The sequence below is a fragment of the Podarcis bocagei genome, assembly GCF_964188305.1.
Source record: "Podarcis bocagei genome assembly, chromosome: 13".
NCBI lineage: Eukaryota > Metazoa > Chordata > Lepidosauria > Squamata > Lacertidae > Podarcis > Podarcis bocagei.
This window is the reverse complement of record NC_138138.1, coordinates 54,431,482-54,457,148: the sequence shown is the minus strand read 5'-3', so window position 1 is coordinate 54,457,148 and position 25,667 is coordinate 54,431,482. Positions and strand designations below refer to the sequence as shown.

The 25,667-nt window shown below is 49.0% G+C and overlaps 1 protein-coding gene across 1 annotated transcript in view; it reads left to right on the top strand.

Moving 5' to 3' along the window:
* NEURL4 (neuralized E3 ubiquitin protein ligase 4) overlaps positions 1-25,667 on the top strand; it is a gene marked incomplete at its 5' end in the record, with an annotated part of 67,548 nt that overhangs the window by 11,805 nt on the left and 30,076 nt on the right. Inside the window, 11 exons of the mRNA XM_081167670.1 lie at positions 2,063-2,346; positions 7,803-7,914; positions 11,056-11,144; positions 11,244-11,316; positions 12,272-12,539; positions 14,361-14,542; positions 16,072-16,157; positions 18,342-18,504; positions 21,289-21,487; positions 23,388-23,464; positions 24,761-24,839. Coding sequence (XP_081023796.1) covers positions 2,063-2,346; positions 7,803-7,914; positions 11,056-11,144; positions 11,244-11,316; positions 12,272-12,539; positions 14,361-14,542; positions 16,072-16,157; positions 18,342-18,504; positions 21,289-21,487; positions 23,388-23,464; positions 24,761-24,839 — 1,612 coding nt within the window. The remainder of the gene's footprint in view (positions 1-2,062; positions 2,347-7,802; positions 7,915-11,055; positions 11,145-11,243; positions 11,317-12,271; positions 12,540-14,360; positions 14,543-16,071; positions 16,158-18,341; positions 18,505-21,288; positions 21,488-23,387; positions 23,465-24,760; positions 24,840-25,667) is intronic.

The following is a 25,667-nucleotide window of genomic DNA, read 5'->3' as shown; positions in this document are numbered from 1 at the left end:
GACCATTAGGTCCAGTCGTGACTGACTCTTGGGTTGTGGCGCTCATCTCGCTTTATTGGCTGAGGGAGCCAGCGTACAGCTTCCGGGTCATGTGGCCAGCAGGACTAAGCCGCTTCTGGCGAACCAGAGCAGCGCATGGAAACGCCGTTTACCTTCCCGCCGGAGCGGTACCTATTTATCTACTTGCACTTTTGAGGTGCTTTCGAACTGCTAGGTTGGCAGGAGCAGGGACAGAGCAACGGGGGCTCACCTTTGCGGGGATTCGAACCGCCGACCTTCTGATCGGCAAGTCCTAGGCTCTGGGGTTTAACCCACAGCGCCACCTGCATCCCTATATTGATGGCTAATAGCCGTAGACAAATTAATGCTGCCTGTGGCTACTAGCCGTGATGACTCTGCTCTGCCTCCAGTTTGGGAGGCAGCTTGTCTCTGGGTTCCAGTTGCTGTGAATCACAAGGGGGGAGAGGCTCGCACTCAAGTCCTGCTTGTGGGTTTCCCATGGGGGTGTCTGGGTGGCCACTGTGAGATCAAGGTGCTGGACTTGAGGAACTGCTCTGACATCTACAGCTGAAGGTAAAGGGACACCTGACCATTAGGTCCAGTCGTGACCGACTCTGGGGTTGACGTGCTTTCAAACCAGTAGGTTGGCAGGAGGAGCAGGGACCAAGCAACGGGAGCCTACTCCGTCGCGGGGATTCGAACCGCCAACCTTCGCCAAGTCCTAGGCTCTGTGGTTTAATCCAGAGCGCCACCCACGTCCCTTGAAGGGCGGTATACAACACATTTAATACAGGCACCTCTCCACTTCCGCAGGGGTTATGCTCCTGGGTCCCGTGCGTCTACACAAAATGGCATATGGGGGGGGCCCTAAGAAACCTGTAAATGCCCTCTAACCATCTGTAACCCCTTGAAAAGGCCCAAAAGTTCAGTGCAAAGGCTCGTGGGATTGCCCTTGCAAAGGCTCCCAGGACTGCTAGCCATTTCCCTGCTCTTTTGGCACTATTTTCGCAGTTCAAATCGATTTATTTATCGACGCTGTGCATGTACGCGGTCACACACAATTTGACTGCACGTAAGTTCTCAGTGCGCACCTAGCCGTTCGAAAGCACATCAAGTGCAAGTAGATAAATAGGTAAACGGCGTTTCCGTGCACTGCTCTGGTTCGCCAGAAGCGGCTTAGTCCTGCTGGCCACATGACCCGGAAGCTGTACGCCGGCTCCCTCGTCCAATAAAGTGAGATGAGCACTGCAACCCCAGAGTCAGCCACGACTGGACCTAAGCTTTTAAAGTTTAATGGGTTATTGTATTTTAGTGTTCTGTTGGAAGCCGCCCAGAGTGGCTGGGGAAACTCAGCCAGATGGGCGGGGTATAAATAATAAATAATTATTATTAGTATTATTACTATTATGGTCAGGGATACCTTTACCTTTAAGTGGGGAGATGCCTATAAATAAAAAATAATAATAAATAAATGCTGGGTTGTTGGCCTGATTCAGCTTTCCTTATGCTCTTTGCCCCATTGGCATTGAGAACAAAACAAGGCCCTTTAATTGGGCATGCGTTGGGGGCCCCCAGTGTAGAAAGGGCATTTGATACTGCCCAGTGTTTGGTGGCCTTTCCTCTGTGTATGAAGAAATACCTACTACCTTCCCGCGGACTGATCTTAGCAATTCCAGGGTCCTTTGCTCTCAGTAGATGTGTTGAGCATCCTGGGATAGGAGACCTTGCGAGCTATTTTGGAGTGTGTACCAAAGAGGGCCTTGTCCCCTTCTTAACAACGCTCTCCTCCTCCTCCTCCTCCTCCGGTGCCAGCATGGTGTAGTGGTTAAGAGCGGTAGTCTCGTAATCTGGGGAACCGGGTTCGCGTCTCCGCTTCTCCACATGCAGCTGCTGGGTGACCTTGGGCCAGTCACATTTCTCTGAAATCTCTCAGCCCCACTCACCTCACAGAGTGTTTGTTATGGGCCAGGAAGGGAAAGGAGAATGTGAGCCGCTTTGAGACTCCTTTGGGTAGTGATAAAGTAGGATATCAAACCCAAACTCTTCTTCTTCCGGCCTGCAGGGTTTTCCAGCATGGAGCTGTCGGAGGTCGTGAGCAACGCCATCCTGTCGGCCTACAACGGCAGCCTGCTGAACGTCAGCCTGGGCAGTCCGCCCTCGGACGCTGCCTCCTGTGGAGCCCCCGCCATGACCTCAAACGATGCCCTCCTCTTCCACGAAAAGTGCGGCACCCTCATCAAGCTCAGCAACAACAACAAGACGGCCGAGCGGAGGCGCCCGCTGGACGAGTTCAACAACGGCGTTGTCATGACCAACCGTCCGCTGCGAGACAACGAGATGTTTGAGGTGAGAAGGGGAGAATTGGGGGCAGAGAGAAGTCCAGAATCGGAGGCTGAAACTGGAGCGGGAGTGTAGCCTTATTAGACTTTACCGATTGGTGGGCTCTGCGTTGGTCCCGGACGGGAGGAAGGAAGTCAAATGACACTGAGGGTTGGTTCAGAGAAAGAGTGCTTTATTTCTGCTCTCCGGAACAGGAGAAAGGCACCTGTGTGGTGTGTCCACAGCAAGTCCAAAGAAATGAGAAATTTCATGCAGTATATATATCCTCCAGGCACCCTCTCCCTCCTTCCCTAGGAATCCAACCACGTCAGCCTATACACGCAGGTTGACATCACATATGTTCCTGCTCTGGTATCCTTAACCATAAAAGGGTATTCTTTCCTATACTTCTGACCATAAAAGGATATTCCTTCCTGTACCTCTGACCATAAAAGGATCTTTCTGTTCCTACTCTTATCTTGGAGCAAGAGGTCACCATCTCCGAGAACACACTCTGGCGCTGTTTCCAGACTGGGTCTGCGAAGAAGAAAAGGGGGGGGGGTCGAGTCAGTTTTAAACTGACAGTACAGAAACCCATTACTTCAGGAGAGGAGGGGGAGATCAAGGGGCAGAAGTGAGTCAGGCCGGTGAAGAGTGTCTCCCCCTCCTGCTGCAACCAGCTCCCTTCCTCCCATGTCTCCCAGAACCAGAAGAGGCGTGAAATGGGCGGAGGAGAGGTGGGCTGCATGGAGGCACAGTCTTCGATTGCTCAGAAATAAAGCCCTGGAGAGGAGACTTCCTGAAGTTTAGTTGCACTCTCCTTTCTTGTCATTTGGATTCATTGGTCTGGGAAACAAGCGTGCTCCGTCTTCCACGGGATGGCCCTTCAGATATTTGACGGCGGCTATCATATCCCCTGGGACACGGGTGGCGCTGTGGGTTAAACCACAGAGCCTAGGACTTGCCAATCAGAAGGTCGGCGGCTCGAATCCCTGTGACGGGGTGAGCTCCCGTTGCTCGGTCCCTGCTCCTGCCAACCTAGCAGTTCAAAAGCACATCAAAGTGCGAGTAGATAAATAGGTACCACTCCGGCGGGAAAGTAAACGGCGTTTCCGTGCGCTGCTCTGGTTCGCCAGAAGCGGCTTTGTCATGCTGGCCCCATGACCCGGAAGCTGAACGCCGGCTCCCTCGGCCACTAAAGCGAGATGAGCGCCGCAACCGCAGAGTTGTTCGTGACTAGACCTAATGGTCAGGGGTCCCCTTTACCTTTACCTATCATATCCCCTCTCAGTCTTCTCCAGGTTTTCATATTTTCTTCCATTTACGAAAAGTAAAATATTGTTGGCGGGTTGGGGTTCATTACTAGCTGAAAAATAGGGACACGGGTGGCGCTGTGGTCTAAAGCACGGAGCCTCTTGGGCTTGACAATCAGAAGGTTGGAGGTTTGAATCCCCGTAATGGGCCGAACTCCCGTTGGTCTGTCCCAGCTCCTGCCAACCTAGCAGTTCGAAAGCACGCCAGTGCAGGTAGATAAATAGGAAGGTAAATTGTGTTTTTGTGCACTCTGGTTTCTGTCACGGTGTTTCGTTGCGCTAGAAGCAGTTTAGTCCTGCTGGCCACATGACCCAGAAAGCTGTCTGCGGACAAACGCCGGCTCCCTCGACCTGAAAGCGAGATGAGCGCCGCAACCCCAGAGTCGCCTTTGACTGGACTTAACCGTCCAGGGGTCCTTTACCTTTTACCTAGAGTCATAGAATCCTAGAGTTGGAAGAGACCACAAGGGCCATCGAGTCCAACCCCCTGCCAAGCAGGAAACACCATCAGAGCACTCCTGACATATGGTTGTCAAGCCTCTGCTTAAAGACCTCCAAAGTAGGAGACTCCACCACACTCCTTGGCAGCAAATTCCACTGTCAAACAGCTCTTACTGTCAGGAAGTTCTTCCTAATGTTTAGGTGGAATCTTCTTTCTTGTAGTTTGGATCCATTGCTCCGTGTCCACTTCTCTGGAGCAGCAGAAAACAACCTTTCTCCCTCCTCTATATGACATCCTTTTATATATTTGAACATGGCTATCATATCACCCCTCAACCTCCTCTTCTCCAGGCTAAACATTCCCAGCTCCCTTAGCCGTTCCTCATAAGGCATCGTTTCCAGGCCTTGGACCATTTTGGTTGCCCTCCTCTGGACACGTTCCAGTTGGTCAGTGTCCTTCTTGAACTGTGGTGCCCAGAACTGGACACAGTACTCCAGGTGAGGTCTGACCAGAGCAGAATACAGTGGCACTATTACTTCCCTTGATCTAGATGCTATACTCCTATTGATGCAGCCCAGAATTGCATTGGCTTTTTTAGCTGCCGCGTCACACTGTTGGCTCATGTCAAGTTTGTGGTCAACCAAGACTCCTAGATCCTTTTCACATGTACTGCTCTCAAGCCAGGTGTCACCCATCTTGTATTTGTGCCTCTCATTTTTTTTGCCCAAGTGCAATACTTTACGTTTCTCACTGTTAAAATTCATCTTGTTTGTTTTTGCCCAGTTCTCTAATCTGTCAAGGTCGTTTTGAAGTGTGATCCTGTCCTCTTGGGTGTTAGCCACCTCTCCCAGTTTGGTGTCATCTGCATTTGGCGTTACTAGCCAAAAAGCAGCGCAAGGGCGGGGGCTCCTCTATTCTTTTTTTGCTTTTATCAATCTTTACTTTCAGTTTCTGCCAAAGAAAGGATCTCACCGAGACTACATGGTTAGAGGGTACAGATGAAATCAGCAAGATTTCATGAACAACCATAGTTTAGAGGTCCCGAGCCCTAAGGAAGTCAGATTATCCTCCACCAGGGCCAGGGCCTTCTCAGTGGTGGCTCCGACCTGGTGGAATGCTCTGTCCCAGGAGACCAGGGCCCTTCAGAATTTAACCTTCTGGCGGGCCTGTAAGACAGAGCTATTCCGCCTGGCCTTTAATTTAAGTGCAGCCTGATCTTTTATTTCCCTTCCCTTCCTTCCCTCCCCCTCCCCTTTTATGAAGATCACCCACTCTCAGACCCCTGGTCTCCTCGCTGGCCCAAAGAGGACCAATTCAGCCAGCTAGTCCTGGGGATTATCTAATGCTTATTTTCCCTAAACTGATTTTTGAATTTTATTGTTATTCATGTTTCTATACTGTATTTTACACTGCTTTTATAATTAAGTGTTTTAAATTTGTTGTTAGCTGCCCTGAGCCCGGTTTTTGAACCGGAAAGGGCGGGATATAAATAAAAAATTATTATTATTATTATTATTAAGAGATCTTAGTGACAAATTCATGACAGAGAGGGCTATTGTTTTTTTAAATAATTTTTTATTAGTTTTACAACATTTTTTAAACAATACAAACAAATAAAAAGACAAACAAACATGTATAATTTCATAACCTTTTTTCTATAACCTTCGTTTCTCGGACTCCCCCATACCTCCCCTTTCTGCATCCCTGTTTCCAAGATTATTTCAGCAGCTTCTAAGCAATTTTATCAAATATATGTCCTCTTAGTCCTTTCTCTAGCTTAGTCTTATGTCACTGTTTCCCTTTTTCTCTCACCACCTCGGCATTTTAGCTTTCATCAATTTTAGGGCTATTGAGGGCTACCAGGCACGATGGCTCTGCTCGGCTACCACGGAAACCGCAGAAGGAGAGAGAGTCGCTCTTGGGTTCGAATCCTGCTTGTGGGTTTCCCATAATGGGCATCTGCTTGGCCACTGTGAAAACAGGCTGCTGGGTGTCCTCTTTGGCCTAATCCAGCAGGCCTGTTCATATGTTCTTACCTAAACAGCTATCGAAGTATCGCCTCAATGCAGGAACACGCCAGGCTGGCAGCCGCATTGTGGTTTTCTTCTTGTCGACACAGAAGAGGCGCATGCAAACCCCATTCCAAAACGAGGCCTGCTGGTGGTTACTTCGAAGAGAAAATTCTGGCAATTGCAGTTTTTGCCCAGGAAAAAAACCCATCTCTAGACTGTCCAGATTTCCGTCTTCTGCACTAACGTTAAAGCGTCAAGAGCCTTCCCTCCCTCCCTGGTTGTCCCAGGCAGCTGATTCTGCGTCCCTTTGCCCTTGCAAAGGCTCCCAGAACTGCTAGCCATTTCCCTGCTCTTTTGGCACTATTTTCGCAGTTTAAATCAATTTATTTGTTGACGCTGTGCATATACGTGGTCGCACACAATTGGACTGTGCGTAAGTTCTCAGTGCCCACCTAGCAGTTCGAAAGCACGTCAAAGTGCAAGCAGATAAATAGGTACCACTCTGGTGGGAAGGTAAACGGCGTTTCCATGCGCTGCTCTGGTTCGCCAGAAGCAGCTTAGTCCTGCTGGTCACATGACCCAGAAGCTGTACGCCGGCTCCCTCGGCCAGTAAAGCGAGATGAGCACCGCAACCCCAGAGTCGTCTGCGACTGGACCTAAGCTTTTAAAGTTTAATAGGCTACAGTGGTACCTCGGGTTACATATGCTTCAGGTTACATACGCTTCAGGTTACAGACTCCGCTAACCCAGAAATAGTGCTTCAGGTTAAGAACTTTGCTTCAGGATGAGAAGAGAAATTGTGCTCCGGCGGCGCGGCGGCAGCAGGAGGCCCCATTGGCTAAAGTGGTGCTTCAGGTTAAGAACAGTTTCAGGTTAAGAACGGACCTCCGGAACGAAGGAGTCCCTCTCAATGTTGCTAGACTCCAGCTCCCATCAGCCCCCCTGCCAGCATATCCAGTGGTCGGGCATGATGGGTATTGTGGTCTAGCAAGCCTTCCCCAAGCCTGAGTCGCTTCAGCCATTTTGAATCGCAGCTGTCGAACTGCACGTTGTCCGGGGACGGGAGTCTGATGGGAGCTGTAGTCCCAAACAGCTGGAAGGACGCAGTTTAGGGGGAGGCTGATTTAGGTGCCTGAAGTGGGGAGGAGATGGACAGAAGGCATCAAGAGAGATGTCCATTAAACTTTAATTAGTTTAATGTTAAGTAAACGTCCAGTGCGCTTCCAACGCCATAAATCTTATCTCAGCAGAGAATTTCGTGCAGCGGTTGAAGAAGGCAGGAGAGTCAGTACCTTTCAATGAAGAATCCTGGAGCAAGCACTTTGGAACTCAAAAACAACAACACTTTATTTACAAAAGAAAAAACCCTGGCGATAAAGCACACATGCTTTTATCTCCGTCATAAAGAAAACTTTACTCTAAACTTAACTCATATTAGCAAACACGCCCATGGCCACAAACTGAGTCTGCGAGTCAGGTCAGGGGTGGGGAAGAGAAGAGAAAACACACGGGTGAACTGACTATTTATACAAACTAACTCACATTCCTGGATGCTTAATGACTTCCAGCTGCTCAGTGATTAGAGCGACTTGTTACCTCTTAACCCTTTAGTACCAACAAGAGATACAGGTCCCAGGGTGAGACAGGCAAAGGATGGGGAAGAGGACTAGGTCCCTGGGCATGAAAAATGACTGACGGCTCTGCTGCTTCTTCCAGATCCGAATCGACAAGCTAGTGGACAAGTGGTCGGGATCCATTGAAATCGGGGTCACTACCCACAATCCTAACAACCTGGAGTACCCAGCCACCATGACCAACCTGCGTTCAGGTAACCCCCCTCGCTCATTCTGTCGGGGTTTGTGGGAGATGAAGGGCAGGAGAGGAACTGGCTGTTTCTAACAAGGCTTCTGTAGCACTACTGCAGCATGGAGAGTTTGTTTATTTTTAGCAATTCCATAAGGTTTGGTTGCAAGAAAAATGTTAAAATTGTCAGCAAAAAAGTACAGTGGTGCCTTGCAAGACGAAAAGAATCCGTTCTGTGATTCTCTTCGTCTAGCGGTTTTTTCGTCTTGCGAAGCAAGACGATTAGCGGATTAGCGCTATTAGCGGCTTTTAGCGGCTTATGTGCTGATCGGATCAGCTGATTAGCGGCTTAGAAAAAGGGGGGGAGGGGAAAAAACCAGCAGGAACTCGCAAGACATTGTCGTCTTGCGAAGCAAGCCCATAGGAAATTCGTTTTGCGAAGCACCTCCAAAACGGAAAACTCTTTCGTCTAGCGAGTTTTCCGTCTTGCGAGGCATTCGCCTTGCGGGGCACCACTGTAGTTTGTTTTCACTATTCAAAACATTCCAGAAATTTGAAATTAGCCATTTTATCTGATTTGAAATCGGATTAAAGCACACAGCCTTCTGTAGGCTTGTCTAAACAAAAATATTTTTATCAGCTGCCTAGAAGAGTATCAATAGGCAGTGAGTTCCGCAGTGTAGACGCTTCCTCACTAGGAGACTGGCGTTTCTTTCAGAAGACAAATGAAGGCAGCCCTGTGTAGGGAAGTTGTTGTTTTTTAAATGTTTGATGTTTTGTTGTGTCTTTAATATTTTGTTGGCAGCTGGGGGCAGCCCAGTCAGATAGACGGAAAACTCGCTAGACGAAAGGGTTTTCCGTTTTGGAGGTGCTTCGCAAAACGAATCTCCTATGGGCTTGCTTCGCAAGACGACAATGTCTTGCGAGTTCCTGCTGGGTTTTTCCCCTCCCCCCCTTTTTCTTAGCCGCTAAGCCGCTTATCAGCTGATCCAATAAGCAGATAAGCTGCTAAAAGCCGCTAATAGCGCTAATCCGCTAATCCGTCAATGGGCTTGCTTCGCAAGACAAAAAACCGCTAGACGAAGAGAATCACAGAATGGATTCTTTTCGTCTTGCGAGGCACCACTGTACCGTATTTTTCGTACCATAGGGCGTACCTGACCATAGGGCGCAGCTAGTTTTCAGAGGGGGAAATCAAGGAAAACAATATGATTCTCTCCCCCCCCCCCCAGCTCTGGGAGCAGCGGACAGGCTGTAGGCAGCCTGTGCGATTCTCCCAGACCTTCTCCCTGCTTTTGCGGGAGGTGGGGGAATTCCCCCACCTCCCGCAAAACCGGCAGAAGCCGCGCGCTCTTTCAAAGGGCTGCACGGCTTCTCCTGGCTTTTCTGGGAGGTGGGGGGGGGATTCCCTCACCTCTCGCAAAAGCCCACAGAAGCTGCGCACTCTTTAAAGGGTACGTGGCTCCTGGGGGCTTTTCTGGGAGGTGGGAGAAGGGACTGATGCGGCCAGTCAGTCCCTTCTCCCTCCTGGGGAAAAGCCCGCAAGAGCCCCGCAGAGCTTGTGTGCGGCTCTTGGGGGCTTTTCCCGCCTCCCTCCCCACTGCATTCGCTCCATAGGACGCACACAACATTTTCCCTTGCTTTTTAGGAGGGAAAAAGTGCATCCTATAGAGCGAAAAATACGGTAAATAATGAAAATATTATTACGATTGGGAAGCAGCTATTGATGTGGCACCCACAGATCAAAGCCGTCAAGTGGGCATAGATGGGGCAGTGATGATTTCACAGGTAAACTGGTCCCAGGTTGCTAAAGGTCTTTATATACAGTGGTACCTCGGGTTACATACGCTTCAGGTTACATACGCTTCAGGTTACAGACTCGGCTAACCCAGAAATATTACCTCGGGTTCAGAACTTTGCTTCAGGCTGAGAACAGAAATCGTGCTCCAGCGGCGTGGCGGCAGTGGGAGGCCCCATTGGCTAAAGTGGTGCTTCAGGTTAAGAACAGTTTCAGGTTAAAAACGGACCTCCAGAATGAATTAAGTACTTAACCCGAGGTACCACTGTACATTGAATCTGATGTGGTAGCCGATCTCATCGCTGCTAGTTATAATAATAATAATAATTTATTATTTATACCCCGCCCACCTGGCTGAGTCTCCCCAGCCACTCTGGGCGGCTCCCAATCAAGTGTTAAAAACAGTACAGCATTAAATATTAAAAACTTCCCTGAACAGGGCTGCCTTCAGATGTCTTTTAAAGATAAGATAGCTGCTTATTTCCTTCACATCGGATGGGAGGGCGGGTTCCACAGGGCGGGCGCCACCACCGAGAAGGCCCTCTGCCTGGTTCCCTGTAACCTCACTTCTTGCAATGAGGGAACCGCCAGAAGGCCCTCGGCGCTGGATCTCAGTGTCCGAGCTGAGCGATGGGGGTGGAGACGTTCCTTCAGGTATACAGTGGTGCCTCGCAAGACAAAATTAATTCGTTCCGCAAGTTTTTTCTTCTTGTGAGTTTTTCGTCTTGCGAAGCACGGTTTCCCATAGGAATGCATTGAAAATCAATTAATGCCTTCCTATGGAAACCGCTTGCCAGGCTGGCGGTGCGGAGAAGGGCTTTTCTCCCCACCGCAAGCCTTCAGGACAGGTACGGGAACAGAGGGGAAGGGGCGCAGCGCTTCTCCTCTGTTCCCGGGGCTTGCGTGGGAGGAGGGTTTTTCCTCCCCACCGCCAACATTCAGAACAGCATTCTGAATGTTGGTGGTGGGAAGGAAAACCCTCCTCCCACCGCAAGTCTTCAGGACAGCCATCCGAAGGCTGGCGCGGGGAGAAGGGCTTTCCGCCCCCCCGCCAGCCTTCGGAGGAGGTCCGAGGACAGTGGGGAAGACGCGCTGCACTTCCCCGCTGTCCCGGAGATTTCCCTATGGGCTTTCGTCTTGCGAAGGAAGCCCATAGGGAAATTCGTTTTGCGAAGCGCCTCCAAAACGGAAAACCCTTTCGTCTAGCGGGTTTTCCGTCTTGCGAGGCGTTCGTCTTGCGGGGCACCACTGTACAGGTGTTCGTGCTGCAGAAGCACCACGGACCTGCATTTGACTCGGAGGGGATGAGTTGGTACCCGTCTCCATCGGCAGCCAATCAGGCTCCTTCCTCTTGTCATCCCCACCCAGGAACCATCATGATGAGTGGTTGTGGCATCCTGACCAATGGGAAGGGGACGCGGCGAGAGTACTGCGAGTTCAGCCTGGATGAGCTACAGGTGAGCTGAGTGTGGCCCCATCCCTGCTCCTTGTGGGGACTTCAGCTCCTTTCCACTCTCCCCAGAAATCCACCCTCTATCGCCTCTCTGTTTCTGCAGGAAGGAGACCACATCGGCTTGACCAGGAAGTCCAACAACGCTCTTCACTTTTACATCAACGGCATCGACCAAGGTTGGTGTGCTCATGAGGTTTTGTTGTTGTTTAGTCATTTAGTCGTGTCCGCCTCTTCGTGACCCCCTGGACCAGAGCAGGCCAGGCCCTCCTGTCTTCCACTGCCTCCCGCAGTTATGTCAAACTCATGCTGGTAGCTTTGAGAACACTGTCCCACCATCTCGTCCTCTGTCGCCCCCTTATAAACTTCCCTAAACAGGGCTGCCTTCAGATGTCTTTTAAGGAGAAGATAGCTGCTTATTTCCTTCACATCTGAAGGGAGGGCGTTCCACAAGGCGGGCGCCACCACCGAGAAGGCGCTCTGCCTGGTTCCCTGTAACCTCACTTCTTGCAATGAGGGAACCGCCGGAAGGCCCTCAGAGCTGGATCTCAGTATCCAGGCAGAACAATGGGTGGAGACGCTCCTTCAGGTATACAGGACCGAAGCTGTTTAGGGCTTTAAAGGTCAGCACCAACACTTTGAATTGTGCTCAGAAACGTACTGGGAGCCAATGCAGATCTCTCAGGGCCGATGTTCTGTGGTCCTGGCGGCCACTCCCAGTCACCAGTCTAGCTGCCACATTCTGGATTAATTGCAGTTTCTGGGTCACCTTCAAAGGTAGCCCCACGTAGAGCGCATCGCAGTAGTCCAAGCGGGAGATAACTAGAGCATGCACCACTCTGGCAAGAGAGTCTGCGGGCAGGGAGGGTCTCATTCTGTGTACCAGATGGAGCTGGTAGACAGCCGCCCTGGACACAGAATTGACCTGCGCCTCCCTGGACAGCGGTGAGTCCAAAACGACTCCCAGGCTGCGCACCTGGTCCTTTGGGGACACAGTTGCCCCATTCAGGACCAGGGAGTCCCCCACACCCGCCCGCCTCCGTCCCCCCAAAACATTACTTCTGTCTTGTCAGGATTCAACCTCAATTTGTTAGCCGCCATTCATCCTCCAATTCTCTCCCCGCTTCCTTCCAGGCGTGGCGACCACTCTCACCCCACTCGTGGTCTATGGTGTGGTGGACCTCTACGGCATGGCGGTGAAGGTCACCATCGTGCACAACCACAACCACAGCGACCGCCTCCGGCGTAACAACGCCATCATGAGGGCTCTCTCGCCGGACGTTGGGCGCCGCGCCATCGATGCCACGGGGAGTGAGCCCGAGCCAGAGCGTCTCCTCTTCCACCCGAATTGCGGGCAGAAGGCCGCCATCATCAACGAGGGACGAACCGCCCTGCGTCCCCAGTACGTGCCGCGAAGCCCTTCTTATTCCGGGGACGGAGGGGGCAGCCTTGCACCAAGACACACGGCTGGTGTCTCTAATGCAGTGACCGCCTCTCCAGGTTTGGCGGACGGGGGTCCCTCCCAGCCCTACCTCCAGCTGTCGTTTGACTACAAGCCACTCTGGGCGGCTTCCAACAGGATATTAAAAACATGAGAAAACACCAGTCATTAAAAACTTCCCTAAACAGAGCTCCCTTCAGATTTCTTCTAAAAGTCAGATAGTTGTTTCTTCCCTTGACATCTGGTGGGAGGACGTTCCACCAACACTTTGAATTGTGCTCGGAAATGTAATGGGAGCCAATTTCGGTCTTTCAAGACCGGTGTCACGTGGTCTTGGTGGCCGCTCCCAGTCCCCAGTCTAGCTGCCACATTCTGGATTAATTGCCCCACGTAGAGCGTGTGGCAGTAGTCCAAGTGGGAGATTACCAGAACATGCACCACTCTGGTACCACAGTCTGCGGGCATGTAGGGTCTCATCCTGCGTACCAGATGGAGCCGGTAGACAGCTGTCCTGGACACAGAACTGACCTGCGCCTGCATGGACAGCTGTGAGTCCAGAATGGCTCCCAGGCTGCGCACCTGGTCCTTCGGGGGCACAGTTGCCCCATTCAGGACCAGGGAGTCCTCCACACCTGCCCGCCCCCTGTCCCCCAAAGCTGTACTTCTGTCTTGTCAGGATTCAACCTCAATCTGGCAGGACCAGCAGTCGAGGGTGATGGGAGTTGTAGTCCAACAACAGCTGGAGGCCTGAGTTGTAGAAACCCTGGTGGAGATAGTACTTGAAGCAGAAGGAGCTGTACAGTGGTACCTCGGGTTACAGACGCTTCAGTTTACAGACTCCGCTAACCCAGAAATAGTACCTCGGGTTAAGAACTTTGTTTCAGGATGAGAACAGAAATAATAATAATAATAATAATAATAATTTATTATTTGTACCCCGCCCATCTGGCTGGGCCTCCCCAGCCACTCTGGGCGGCTTCCATAGAAACCAAAAATACACTAAAATGTCACACATTAAAAACTTCCCTAAACAGGGCTGCCTTAAGATGTCTTCTGAATGTCAGGTAGTTGTTTATCACTTTGACATCTGATGGGAGGGCGTTCCACAGGGCGGGCGCCACCACCGAGAAGGCCCTCTGCCTGGTTCCCTGTAGCTTTGCTTCTCGCAATGAGGGAACCGCCAGAAGGCCCTCGGCGCTGGACCTCAGTGTCCGGGCAGAACGATGGGGGTGGAGACGCTCCTTCAGATATACTGGACCGAGGCCGTTTAGGGCTTTCAAGGTCAGCACCAACACTTTGAATTGTGCTCGGAAACGTACTGGGAGCCAAAGTAGGTCTTTCAAGACCGGTGTTATGTGGTCTTGGCGGCCGCTCCCAGTCCCCAGTCTAGCTGCCACATTCTGGATTAGTTGTAGTTTTCGAGTCACCTTCAAAGGTAGCCCCACGTGGAGCGCATTGCAGTAGTCCAAGCGGGAGATAACTAGAGCATGCACCACTCTGGCGAGACAGACAGCGGGCAGGGAGGGTCTCATCCTGCGTACCAGGTGGACAGCAGGAGGCCCCATTAGCTAAAGTGGTGCGTCAGATTAAGAACAGTTTCAGATTAAGAACGGACCTCCAGAACAAATTAAGTTCTTAACCTGAGGTACCACTGTATTCCGACCCCTGCACAAGGCGTGTTTGTAAGCAGGGCTGCTCCCCAGAGCCAGCCGCTCTCAGCCCTGATCTTTGACAAGCCCCTCCAACTGTGGCCGCTCTTTAACGGCCCTCTCATCCCTCCAGCGCCACGGACGATTTTAACCACGGCGTGGTCCTCAGCAACCGGCCGCTGCGCAACGGCGAGGTCTTCCAGGTGCGCATCGACAAGATGGTGGACAAGTGGGCCGGCTCCATCGAGATTGGCGTCACCACCCACAACCCCACTTACCTGCAGCTGCCATCCACCATGACCAACCTGCGATCAGGTGAGAGGCCCTCTCGCCGCTGGGGCCTCCTAGTGGCCGTGGTGGGAACAGCACCACCTCCAACTTTTGCTCTTTTTTTGTACATTTATTTATTTGGGTTTTTCAAATTAAAGTTTTACAATCACATACCAACATACAATTTAGAAACAAGATTCCACAGAATCTCCGGGGCTTCCGTTCTCCTCTTTGTAGGTCCTATCGTTAGTCCTTTCCTCCTGCATATTTTATAATAATCCAAATCTTTTACATCTCCATTATATCCAAAATTCACCAAGTGGTATTCCACTCCTACTAATGTTTTTAACTGTTTACAATGATTTTTTCAGATAAATTATAAATTTTCCCCATTATTAAAATTTTGTTCTTCCTGATTTCTGATTCTTCCAGTCATTTTTGCCATTTCTGCATAATCCATCAACTTGATCTGCCATTCTTCTCCAACTGAGACTTTTTATTCTTTCCACCTCTGGGCTAGTAGCAATTGCGCAGCCGTGGTTGCGTACATAAATAGTCTTTTCTGCTCCCTTGGGATTTCGACACTTAAAATTCCCAAAAGAAAGGCTTAAACATTTTTTCCTGTTCATTTCAGCTTTTCTTGGTTCTGTGTGTTGGGGGCGAGGGAGTCCCCCACTTCTCTTTTCCAACGCTTAATCCCCCATCTGTTTCTCAAGGGGGAGATGTCTGAAGTGTTAACTGTCAAAAGTTAAAAAGACACATTGGTTAACCATCGCGGAAGGATGCACTCTTAATTTCCCGCACAGGCCTTGCGAGGTAAAAAATACAGTGGAACCTCGATTTAAGAACAGCCCTGTTAACGAACGATTTGGTTTATCAACTCTGCAAAACTGGAAATAGTGTCCTGGTTTGCAAACGTGGCCTCGGTCTAAGAACGGAATCCGAACAGTGTAAGGGCACCAGCGGCAGGAGGCCTCGTTAGGGAAAGCACGCCTCGGTTTAAGAACAATTTCGGTTTAAGAACGGACTTCCGGAACAGATTAAGTTCGTAAACTGAAGTACCACTGTAATGTTTTCAGCAGGCGTTTTAAAAGTTGGCACAGAGGTCTCCTGCTGAATCTCTGGTGGCAGAGGGTTCCTCAGGACTGGGCCGATGACACTGAAGGCTCAGTTTGTCATTGTTGTCATCAAACGGGCTTCGCCGACTTCGGGGTATGCCCAGCGATGCTCCTGCAGGTGATCTCAGTGGTCAAGCAGGGATACAAGGGTTCTGGCAGTCTCCCGGACCTAAGTGGTTCAGGGCTTTGCAAATCAATGCAATTTATTAGCTTATTTAATTTATTAAAACTTAGTCCTGGCTTGGTAGTAGATGGGCACCAATTGCAGCCTTATGGCAACCTAGGAAAACTCGATGGATCTGCATGGTCCCGTTTTTTTCATTTTGCTGATCATGAGGACTGGAAACCTGTTTGGTTTGCGGACTTTCTTGTAAATGAATTCCTGGGATTCGAAGTCTCCTTCTCCCATCCTTTCTCACTTGTCCGTTCTCCTGTCTTACTCCTGACCTCCCACAGGTACCTGGATGATGACGGGGAACGGGGTGATGCACAATGGAACAACCATCTTGGACGAATATGGCCACAACCTGGACCGCTTGAAGGTGAGGTTTTTTTTGGGAGTGGGGAAATAACTACAATAATAATAGACAAGAAGTATTCAGAACCTGTGGGGTTTACTTCTACACATGATTTACGTTGTATTTGTGATACTCTATTGCTTTGTCGTTAATTATCATTTGTAAGCAGCTTTGCAACATAGAATTCCAAAGCAGCATGGAAAATGTAGAAAAATGGAAAATGGAAAAATGTAGAAAATCAAATCAAACAATGTTCAGCCCCCTGCATTAGCGAAGGGAGATCACAGAAGCAGGTATGACTGGTCTCCAGATTTGAACTCAGCAAAGGTTTTCTATCTGCAACTCTAGTAAAGCTGAGGAGATCTCTTACTGCTTGAAAAGAAAAAAAAATGGGCTTATTTTATTTTTTAGAGTATATCTTTTTCACATATAATAAACATAATTTAAAATCATTGTCATTTTCTGGCGAAAAGCACAATACAGTGGTATCTCGGGTTACATACACTTCAGGTTACAGACTCCGCTAACCCAGAAATAGTACCTCGGGTTAAGAACTTTGCTTCAGGATGAGAACAGAAATCGTGCTTCGGTGGCGCTGCAGCAGTGGGAGGCCCCATTGGCTAAAGTGGTGCTTCAGGTTAAGAACAGTTTCAGGTTAAGAACAGACCTCCGGGACGAATTAAGTTCTTAACCCGAGGTACCACTGTAGCAGCTTAAAGTTAAAACCGCCACTCAGAACATCTTTTTAAGGTCTCCTTAAGGTCTCCTTTCTCAATCTTGGGTCCATAAATGTTCATAGATCATACCCTGAGGATCCTCTAGTCCAGGCATAGGCAAACTTGGCCCTCCAGATGTTTTGGGACTACAGCTCCCATCATCCCTAGCTAACAGGACCGGTGGTCAGGGATGATGGGAGTTGTAGTCCCAAAACATCTGGAGGGCCAAGTTTGCCTATGCCTGATCTAGTCCAACGCCCTGCAATGCAGGAATCTGCAGCTGCCCTTTACAGGGGATTGAACCTGCAACCTTGGCATTATCCGCACCCTGCTGTGACCAATGGAGCTATCCTCCTTGTTGGACTACAACTCCCATCATTCCTGGCCCGTGGTCAGGGATGATGGGAGTTGTAGTCCAGCAACACCCGGGGACCCAAGACTGAGAAAGGCTGAATCTGTTCCATTAGGCCTCTGCAGATGTTTCGGCAAATAAGACCGGTTCACGGGGGAGAAGGCTTTCAGTGGCTGCTAGCAATGCTTCTGAATTGCACAGGAGGGAGTGTTAACGAAGAACTCTGAGGGCTCCCTTGGACAAAAAACAAGGACACCAACCAGGAAAATTGGAGCAAAACAGCAGCCAGTAGGCTTGGTCTTTATTAAGACTGTTGCGACAGGACTCCCACCTGCCACCAGGTGGAACAAGATGGAAACCCTGAACAAAAGAGCCCCCAAATTTTTATTAGCTGCTCATCCCCATGTTACACCCCCCCCAAACTACATCACTCGTACATCACGGTTACATCATGAAAGGGGAGGTCTGGTGGCAGTAATCTGAGCATCCTGGACCCTGCCCCATGGTTCCCCTTGCCCTCCACCAAACACCCATCAAGTGAAACAAAAGAGATATTTACATTTCCCTGTTTCCCAGCCAAGTTCATCACACCCTTTTGTCTTCATCTGGGTTTGTTATTTCTGGAATGGCTACCTGTCTGGCACTCAGGATGCCAGGGGTTATCACTCAGGCAGAGGGGCTGCTGAGGAGCTGAGCTCACAGGTCTATATGCATTTCTGAAGTTTTCCCAGTGAGCCAGTACAGAGATACATTGATCAGTGAATTCTTACATTTGGTATCGTGCAGCAAAGGCCCTTTGAATAGACAGGAAGAAACTGTGATGAAGTGTTTTGTGGGGACAAATCACAAAAGTCACAAAAGTGACTGTGCTGATTTTGGTAATGGGCTGCATGTGCATGATATCTGCTGGAGGGGCAAACACCCCCCCCCCAACCTATACATAAATTCCCGCAACAGGAGAGAGTTGCTCTTGCGCACAGATCCTGCCAACAGGTTTCCCACGATGGGCATCTGGTTGGCTGCTGTGAAAACAAGATGGTGGACTAGGTGGGCCGCTGGCCTCATCCAGCGGGACTCAAATTCTGGAAGCCCCCTCCCTCTTTTGTCCTGTCTGATTTTTCTTCTTCCTCCCTCCCTCAGGCAGGAGACACTGTGGGCGTCGTGCGCAAGGAAGACGGGACGTTGCACTTCTTCGTCAATGGGGTGGCGCAGGGCCCTGCCGCGTGGAATGTCCCGCCCAACATCTACGCCGTGGTGGACCTGTACGGGCAGGCAGCTCAGGCTACTATTGTGGATGACACAGGTAAGTAGGGGTTGTTAGTTTCTGAGCAGCTGCTTGGAGTCACAGGACTGTGTTTACGTTCCAGATGTCAGCATCGCCTTTGAGCCAGTGCCACTAACTGGACTCACACACTTCAGCCCCGACTGGGCTCGGCGAGATGGGTAGCACTTCCAGAGACCACCTTCTGCACAGGAACTGGTCAAAGTGCTGTGGACTCACAGCTTAGAGTTGTGAGCACCGGATTCACTCCAACAAGAAGACAGTCGTCGCACAGCAGAGTACGGCAGAGTATAGCAGAGCATAAATGACTCGGAGAGCAGCTCTGTAGAATATCTTCTTTATTCTATCTACAACTACAGTGGTGCCTCGCAAGACGAAAAGAATCCGTTCTGTGTTTCTCTTCATCTAGCGGTTTTTTCGTCTTGCGAAGCAAGCCCATTGACGGATTAGCGCTATTAGCGGCTTTTAGCGGCTTATCTGCTGATCAGATCAGCTGATAAGCGGCTTAGAAAAAGGGGGGGAAGGGGAAAAAAACCAGCAGGAACTCGCAAGACATTGTCGATTTGCGAAGCAAGCCCATAGGAAATTCATTTTGCGAAGCACGTCCAAAACGGAAAACTCTTTCGTCTAGCGAGTTTTCCGTCTTGCGAGGCATTCATCTTGCGGGGCACCACTGTATAATACAAACTATATACAGAGCTAAACAGAGTCTAAGCCAAAATGCTGAACTGCACTGAGTGTCTGCAGCTGCTCTTAGCAGCAACCTTATCTATACATACAATCTCTCTCTAACACTCAGTCTCTCTCTCTCTTTGATGTGAGGTGGAGCGAAATAAGTAGAGAGCAGAAACCGCCCCCTCCTCTCTGGAGAATCAGCAGAGAACATCAGCAGATTCTTGGATATGGGAGGGGTGAAATCTCCTCACCAGAGACAGTCCAGGCTGTTGGAAGTCTCACGGGAGACTAGAGACGGCTGTGGCGTTCCTGGTTTCCTGGTTCCTTTGTTCAGTTGCTCTCTGCTTTCATAGAGAGAGGATGTCCTTTCTGTTCTGCGTAGTTTAGAAATAAAACTCTTTAACATGTAGCTCATACTATCTCATCCTTCCCTGTGCTGGCAACCCTGCTGGATAGAATGTGCTTGAGGCCTTATCAAAGGCTCAGGTCATTAAACACGTTGGAGGTGTTTCAGAGGCTCAACTCGGAGGAAGAGAGGCCTTATCGGCTTGGCTGAGTGGAGTTCCGACAGGGACGTGGGGTTGCGGGAAACAGGTTTGGGGCGGTGACGTTGTTTGCGGCGGCTTCAGGCATCAGGGCGTTTCAGTGTGGGTCCTTAAGATGCTATTTAACTCCGACCAGGCTTGCTAACAAAAGGGACGTGGGTGGCGCTGTGGGTTAAACCACAAAGCCTAGGACTTGCCGATCAGAAGGTTGGCGGTTTGAATCCCCACGACGGGGTGAGCTCCCGTTGCTCAGTCCCTGCTCCTGCCAACCTAGCAGTTCGAAAGCATGAAGTGCAAGTAGATAAATAGGTACCGCTCCGGTGGGAAGGTAAACGGCGTTTCCGTGAGCTGCTCTGGTTCGCCAGAAGTGGCTTAGTCCTGCTGGCCACATGACCCGGAAGCTGTACGCTGGCTCCCTTGGCCAGTAAAGCGAGATGAGCGCCGCAACTCCAGAGTCGGCCACGACTGGACCTCATGGTCAGGGGTCCCTTTACCTTTACCTTAGGCTTGCTAAGATGTATAAAACTGAACCATTGCGATGGAGATGCAATGAGGTTGGGGGAACGTTCTTTTATATGTGGTGGACCTGTGAAAGGGTAAAAGAGTATCGGGAAATAGTCCATGATGACTTTTTTAAAATGTTCAAAAGCACTTTTCCAAAAAACAACAAGAGTCCATGGTCCTTTTTGTTGGGGATAATTCAGATGGAAATTCCCAGGTGTCAAAAAAGGTTATTTATGTATGGCACTACTTCAGCCTGTGTTTTGTTAGCCCCAAAATGGAAAACGAGCAAGGTCATAACCAAAGAAGAATAGCAATATGATGGAATATGCGCAGCTTGCAGACTTAACATATAGAATAAGAGAACCAGAAGAACATACATTTAGAAGAGACTGGAAAATATTTATTTGGCAGTCCCAAGTCGCAAGGTGGTTAGATTGGTCTCAGCTAGGGCCAGGGCCTTTTCAGTACTGGCCCCGACTTGGTGGAACGCTCCGTCCCAAGAGACCAGGGCCCTGCGGGACTTGACATCTTTCCGCAGGGCCTGCAAGACAGAGCTGTTCCGCCTGGCCTTTGGTTTGGACTCGGTCTGACCCTTATGTTTCCCTCCCCTTATGGTTTTGATTTATGAGCAACTCTTAAAATGAGGCTGTATTTTAAATTGTATTTTAACCTGTATTTTAAATTGACCCCCCCCCTTTCTATTATATTTTTATTGTAATTTTATTGGTGTTAGCCGACCCGAGCCCGGTTCTGGTTGGGGATGGCGAGGTATAAATAAAAATAATAATTATTATTATTATTATTATTATTATTATTATTATTATTAGGGGGAAATTGTGTACACTTGAAAACGTTGGCAGCATTAAGATAAATTCAACAGTGTAAATGACTTTTGTGGGATGTAATAATGGAATAGTGAATGGTTTGGTTTATGTAAAATATGCAGGGATTTAATGATATGGAAAACGAGCCATGGATAGAGAAGAAGGGAAGTCATTGATATTTTAAGGATGTTTAAATGAGTATTCTAAATTGCAAAACAGAAAATTGACCTCCTTCCCTTCCGCCCTTTCTCCCCCAGATCTCCTTCCTCTCCCCGACGACGTATCGGAAGGCAACAACCAGCTGTCTCCCAGCAGCCCCTCCTCAGTGGCCTCCGGGAGTGACCTGCGTTTCCACCACCTGCACGGCAACAACGCCGTCATCACCAACGGCGGGCGCACGGCACTGCGGCAGAACTGCCGGAGCGAGTTCAACGACGCCATCGTCATCTCGAACCGGTGAGTGGGCGAGCGGAGGCAGGCAGCGGCGCTTCTCTTCCCCTGCCAGTCCCAAAACAATGCGCCTCCTTTCAGGGAATTGCACCGCAGCCTGAGGCTTAGAAGCATGGGAAACGGTTTGCACCCAGCAAATCTTTAAGAGATCCGTGTTTAAATAGCAGGACTGTCCTTTTTCTAGTAGTAGATAGGTAGCCGTGTTGGTCTGCCATAGTCAAAATAAAAAAATTCCTTCCAGTAGCACCTTAAAGACCAACTAAGTTAGTTCTTGGTATGAGCTTTAGTGTGCATGCACACGAAAGCTCATACCAAGAACTAACTTAGTTGGTCTTTAAGGTGCTACTGGAAGGAATTTTTTTATTTTGTCCTTTTTCTGTACATGTCAAGAATGGGTTTGGCTCAGAGCAAAACCTTTCTGTGTTCAGGGCTGGTAGATGTGTTTGGCTGTAACACTAAACTGTGGTTTAATGTTATGCAAAAGAGTTCTTTTTCATATCATTTTATTTTTTATTTTGACAAAGTAATGAGAATAAATAAATCAGAATAAAAATGTGCACTCCACTCCCATTGTAACTATCCAACTCCCCCCCCAAATTTTTTTTAAAACATTTTTTAAATTCATTTTCACTTTCAGCTCTTATCATCATACATAAATCACAATCATTTTACAAATAGAATTCTCAGAATTCCTAAACTTCCCTCCCTCCCTCCATGGTTTTCCCAGATATTCTTTTCAAACTGCATCATATCATATTCTCCGTATTTTCTTAAACTCATTTTTTTTGGGCCATATTCTCTCGTCATTGCAAGTGTTTTCAAAATCCTGCTAATGTTTTCACTTGTTTACAGTGTTCTTTCAAGAAACTTTAAAAAAATTCCCATTCTTTGTTAAATTTATTGTCCTCTTGATCTCTGATTTTCCCGGTCATTTTTGCCAATTTGGTGTAGTCCATCATCTTTACCTGCCATTTTTTGGTAGGTAGATTATCCTCCTTCCATTTTTGGGCACTGACTTCCCAAAATTTCAACACCTCTTGCGATGGTTCGACCCCTTTCTGTTTTAACACTACAAATTCTACAAACACCTTCCGTATATCCTCAAAATAATTCCTCCTGTGTATTCCCTGTCTTTAATAGCACATGTTAATTTATAATTAATAGCTATATCCCACACCTCTTTAAACTATTCTTCCATTTTATATTCCCCTTGCCCCTTCCACTTCCTAGCTATGATAACTAGTGCAGCTATCAATAAATTTGTGAGCAAGTCCTTCGTACCCTGTGAACCTTCCACCCCATCGTAATTCGAAAATAATGCTACCTCTGGTCTCTGGGTCATCTTTAACTCAGTGATTTCTGTTATCTCCTTAAACCCCCTTTGCCAGAAAAAATGTACATATTTACACCCCCACCACATGTGAACATAATTCCCGGTTTCCTGGCATCCCCTCCAACATAACGCCGAATAGTCCTTGTTTGATTGATTAAATCTGATTGGTGTTAAATGCCATCTCCAAACTAATTTATAATAATTTTCCTTTATCCTTATAGGCAGCATTTTGCAACATACGATTCTCCCATATTTCACCCCAGCTTTGACCATCTATCTGACCTGTTGTCTCCTTCCCCCCCACTTTTAATTGATCTTGTTGATTTTCCATTTCTACTAATATTTTACAAATTTCACTGGTTTCCCTTTTTATATCTATGTTTTCTTCATTATCTCCCCTTTTAATAGTCTTTTTTCAAATTTTGTTTACTCTTTGCAGTTCTTGTTTTCCCTTAACCCCTTCCTTGTCCATTGCCCCAGTTGTATACAGTTAAACCAAGTTATTTTACTTCCTGCCAGAGCTTCTCTGGAAAGAGTTATTAAAGGGGGGGCCCTCCTTTTATTCCACTGCAGGCCCCTCCGAGACGGGGAGCTCTTTGAGATCGTCATTCAAAAGATGGTGGATCGCTGGTCTGGCTCCATCGAAGCAGGTGAGGAATACAGGGAGGTTGAAAAGGAGCAAAATAGCCTCTCCTTCTTCCCTCGGAGGGGCGTTGACTCTTCTTGTGGCGTTCCCAAAGCAAAGGAAGCTTTAGACTCTGATTAATAACACACAGAGGCTTGAAACAACAAGACCAGGTAAAAAGGTAAAGGGACCCTGACCATTAGGTCCAGTCGTGACCGACTCTGGGGTTGCGGCACTCATCTCGCTTTACTGGCCGAGGGAGCCGGCGTCCAGCTTCCAGGTCATGTGGCCAGCATGACTAAGCCGCTTCTGGCGAACCAGAGCAGCACAAGGAAACGCCGTTTACCTTCCCGCCGGAGCAGTACCTATTTATCTACTTGCACTTTGACGTGCTTTCGAACTGCTAGGTTGGCAGGAGCAGGGACTCAGCAACGGGAGCTCACTATGTTGCAGGGATTCGAACCGCCAACCTTGTGATCGGCAAGTCCTAGGCTCTGGTTTAACCCACAGCGCCACCCACGTCCCAAGACTCTGGGAGGAGTGTGTATAATAATAATTCCTGTCCACCCTCTGGCCCAGGTCGTTTTATTCACAAAAGAACTTTTTACACAGTGTTTGTAAGAAAGAGTATTTGCCATCTCCTTGTGAACTCTCTTCCTGGCCCCTAAAGGTAAAGGTAAAGGGACCCCTGACCATTAGGTCCAGTTGTGGCCGACTCTGGGGTTGCAGCGCTCATCTCGCTTTACTGGCCGAGGGAGCCGGCATACAGCTTCCGGGTCACGTGGCCAGCAGGACTAAGCCACTTCTGGCAAACCAGAGCAGCGCATGGAAACGCCATTTACCTTCCTGCCGGAGCGGTACCTATTTATCTACTTGCACTTTGAGGTGCTTTCGAACTGCTAGGTTGGCAGGAGCAGGGACCGAGCAACGGGAGCTCACCCCGTCACGGGGATTCGAACCACCAACCTTCTGATTGGCAAGTCCTAGGCTCAGTGGTTTAACCCACAGCGCCACCCGTGTCCTGGCCCCTAAGATTAAACTACATCAAAGTAACTTACTATATTTATGTACTGAGGATGCCTGATGAAGCAACTGGCAACTGGGCTGTGTACATGACTTGCCAAGCAAGAGAAATAGGTCAGGGATGCAGAGGCATGGATTGGTGAAAAATCATATCAAAATGTGTCAAACCCAGTCAACGCAATGCTTTCATTCCTGACACAAATGGCTTGCTCCATATTTTTTATAATTCCTCATAGCAATCCCACCTGATCCCTACACTTCTTTAACCGCCCCCCTTCTCTCTACCCCCCCTTCCCAGGGGTCACTGCCATCCGTCCAGAGGACCTGGAGTTCCCCAACACGATGACCGATATCGATTACGACACGTGGATGCTAAGGTGAGTAAAAATAATTATTATGTATTTTGTTTATGTCTCACTGTGGCGATCACACATGGTCCCCGGACGTTTGACGGTCTATTGACCGTTTGCCACCACTGCGATTGCTTTCTTCGCTGCCACCACCCCGCTTCTCACGGGGGGACACGGAGTCCAGGCAGTTGTTAACATGAGCAAATAATCAAGTTTATTTTTAAATGCAGGAACAAGCGTATGGTTTCGGTTTATTTTTCTCTTGTCAGTTTCTTAATCTTAGTTCCTAACAACTCCAAACTGATTATTCCAACCATCTATCTGACTCCACCTAACAATTCCTCTCACTCTCTCACAGTACAACTCTACCAACCAACACCTAATCCTCCCTCTTCCTTCTCCAACTCCGAAACCTCAACTCTCAACTCCCAAACCTCAACTGACTTTCAAAACCTCCCACTCTAACTTTTACTCCCCCCTTACATTCTCACTGGCCAATCACATCACACTCATTTTAATCCTTTCCTTATGACCCACCTAGGAGGCAAACGCCACACTCCGCTTTTCCCCCACGGAGCTTAAGGAAGTGTACGTAGTTCTCCCCCCTTTTTTTTATCCTCACAACAACCCTAAGAGGTAGGCTAGGCTGAGAGTGAGTGTCTAGCCCAAAATCACTCAGCATCATGGCTGAGAAGGGGTTTGAACCCCTGTGTCCCAGGTCCCTGCCTGGCGCTCCGGCCCAGTGTTTCTCAAACTCGGGTTCCCAGCTACCTGTTGGACTACAACTCCCATCATCCTTGCTCACTGGCCCTGCTTAGCTAGGGATGATGGGATTTGTAGTTCCAACAACAGCTG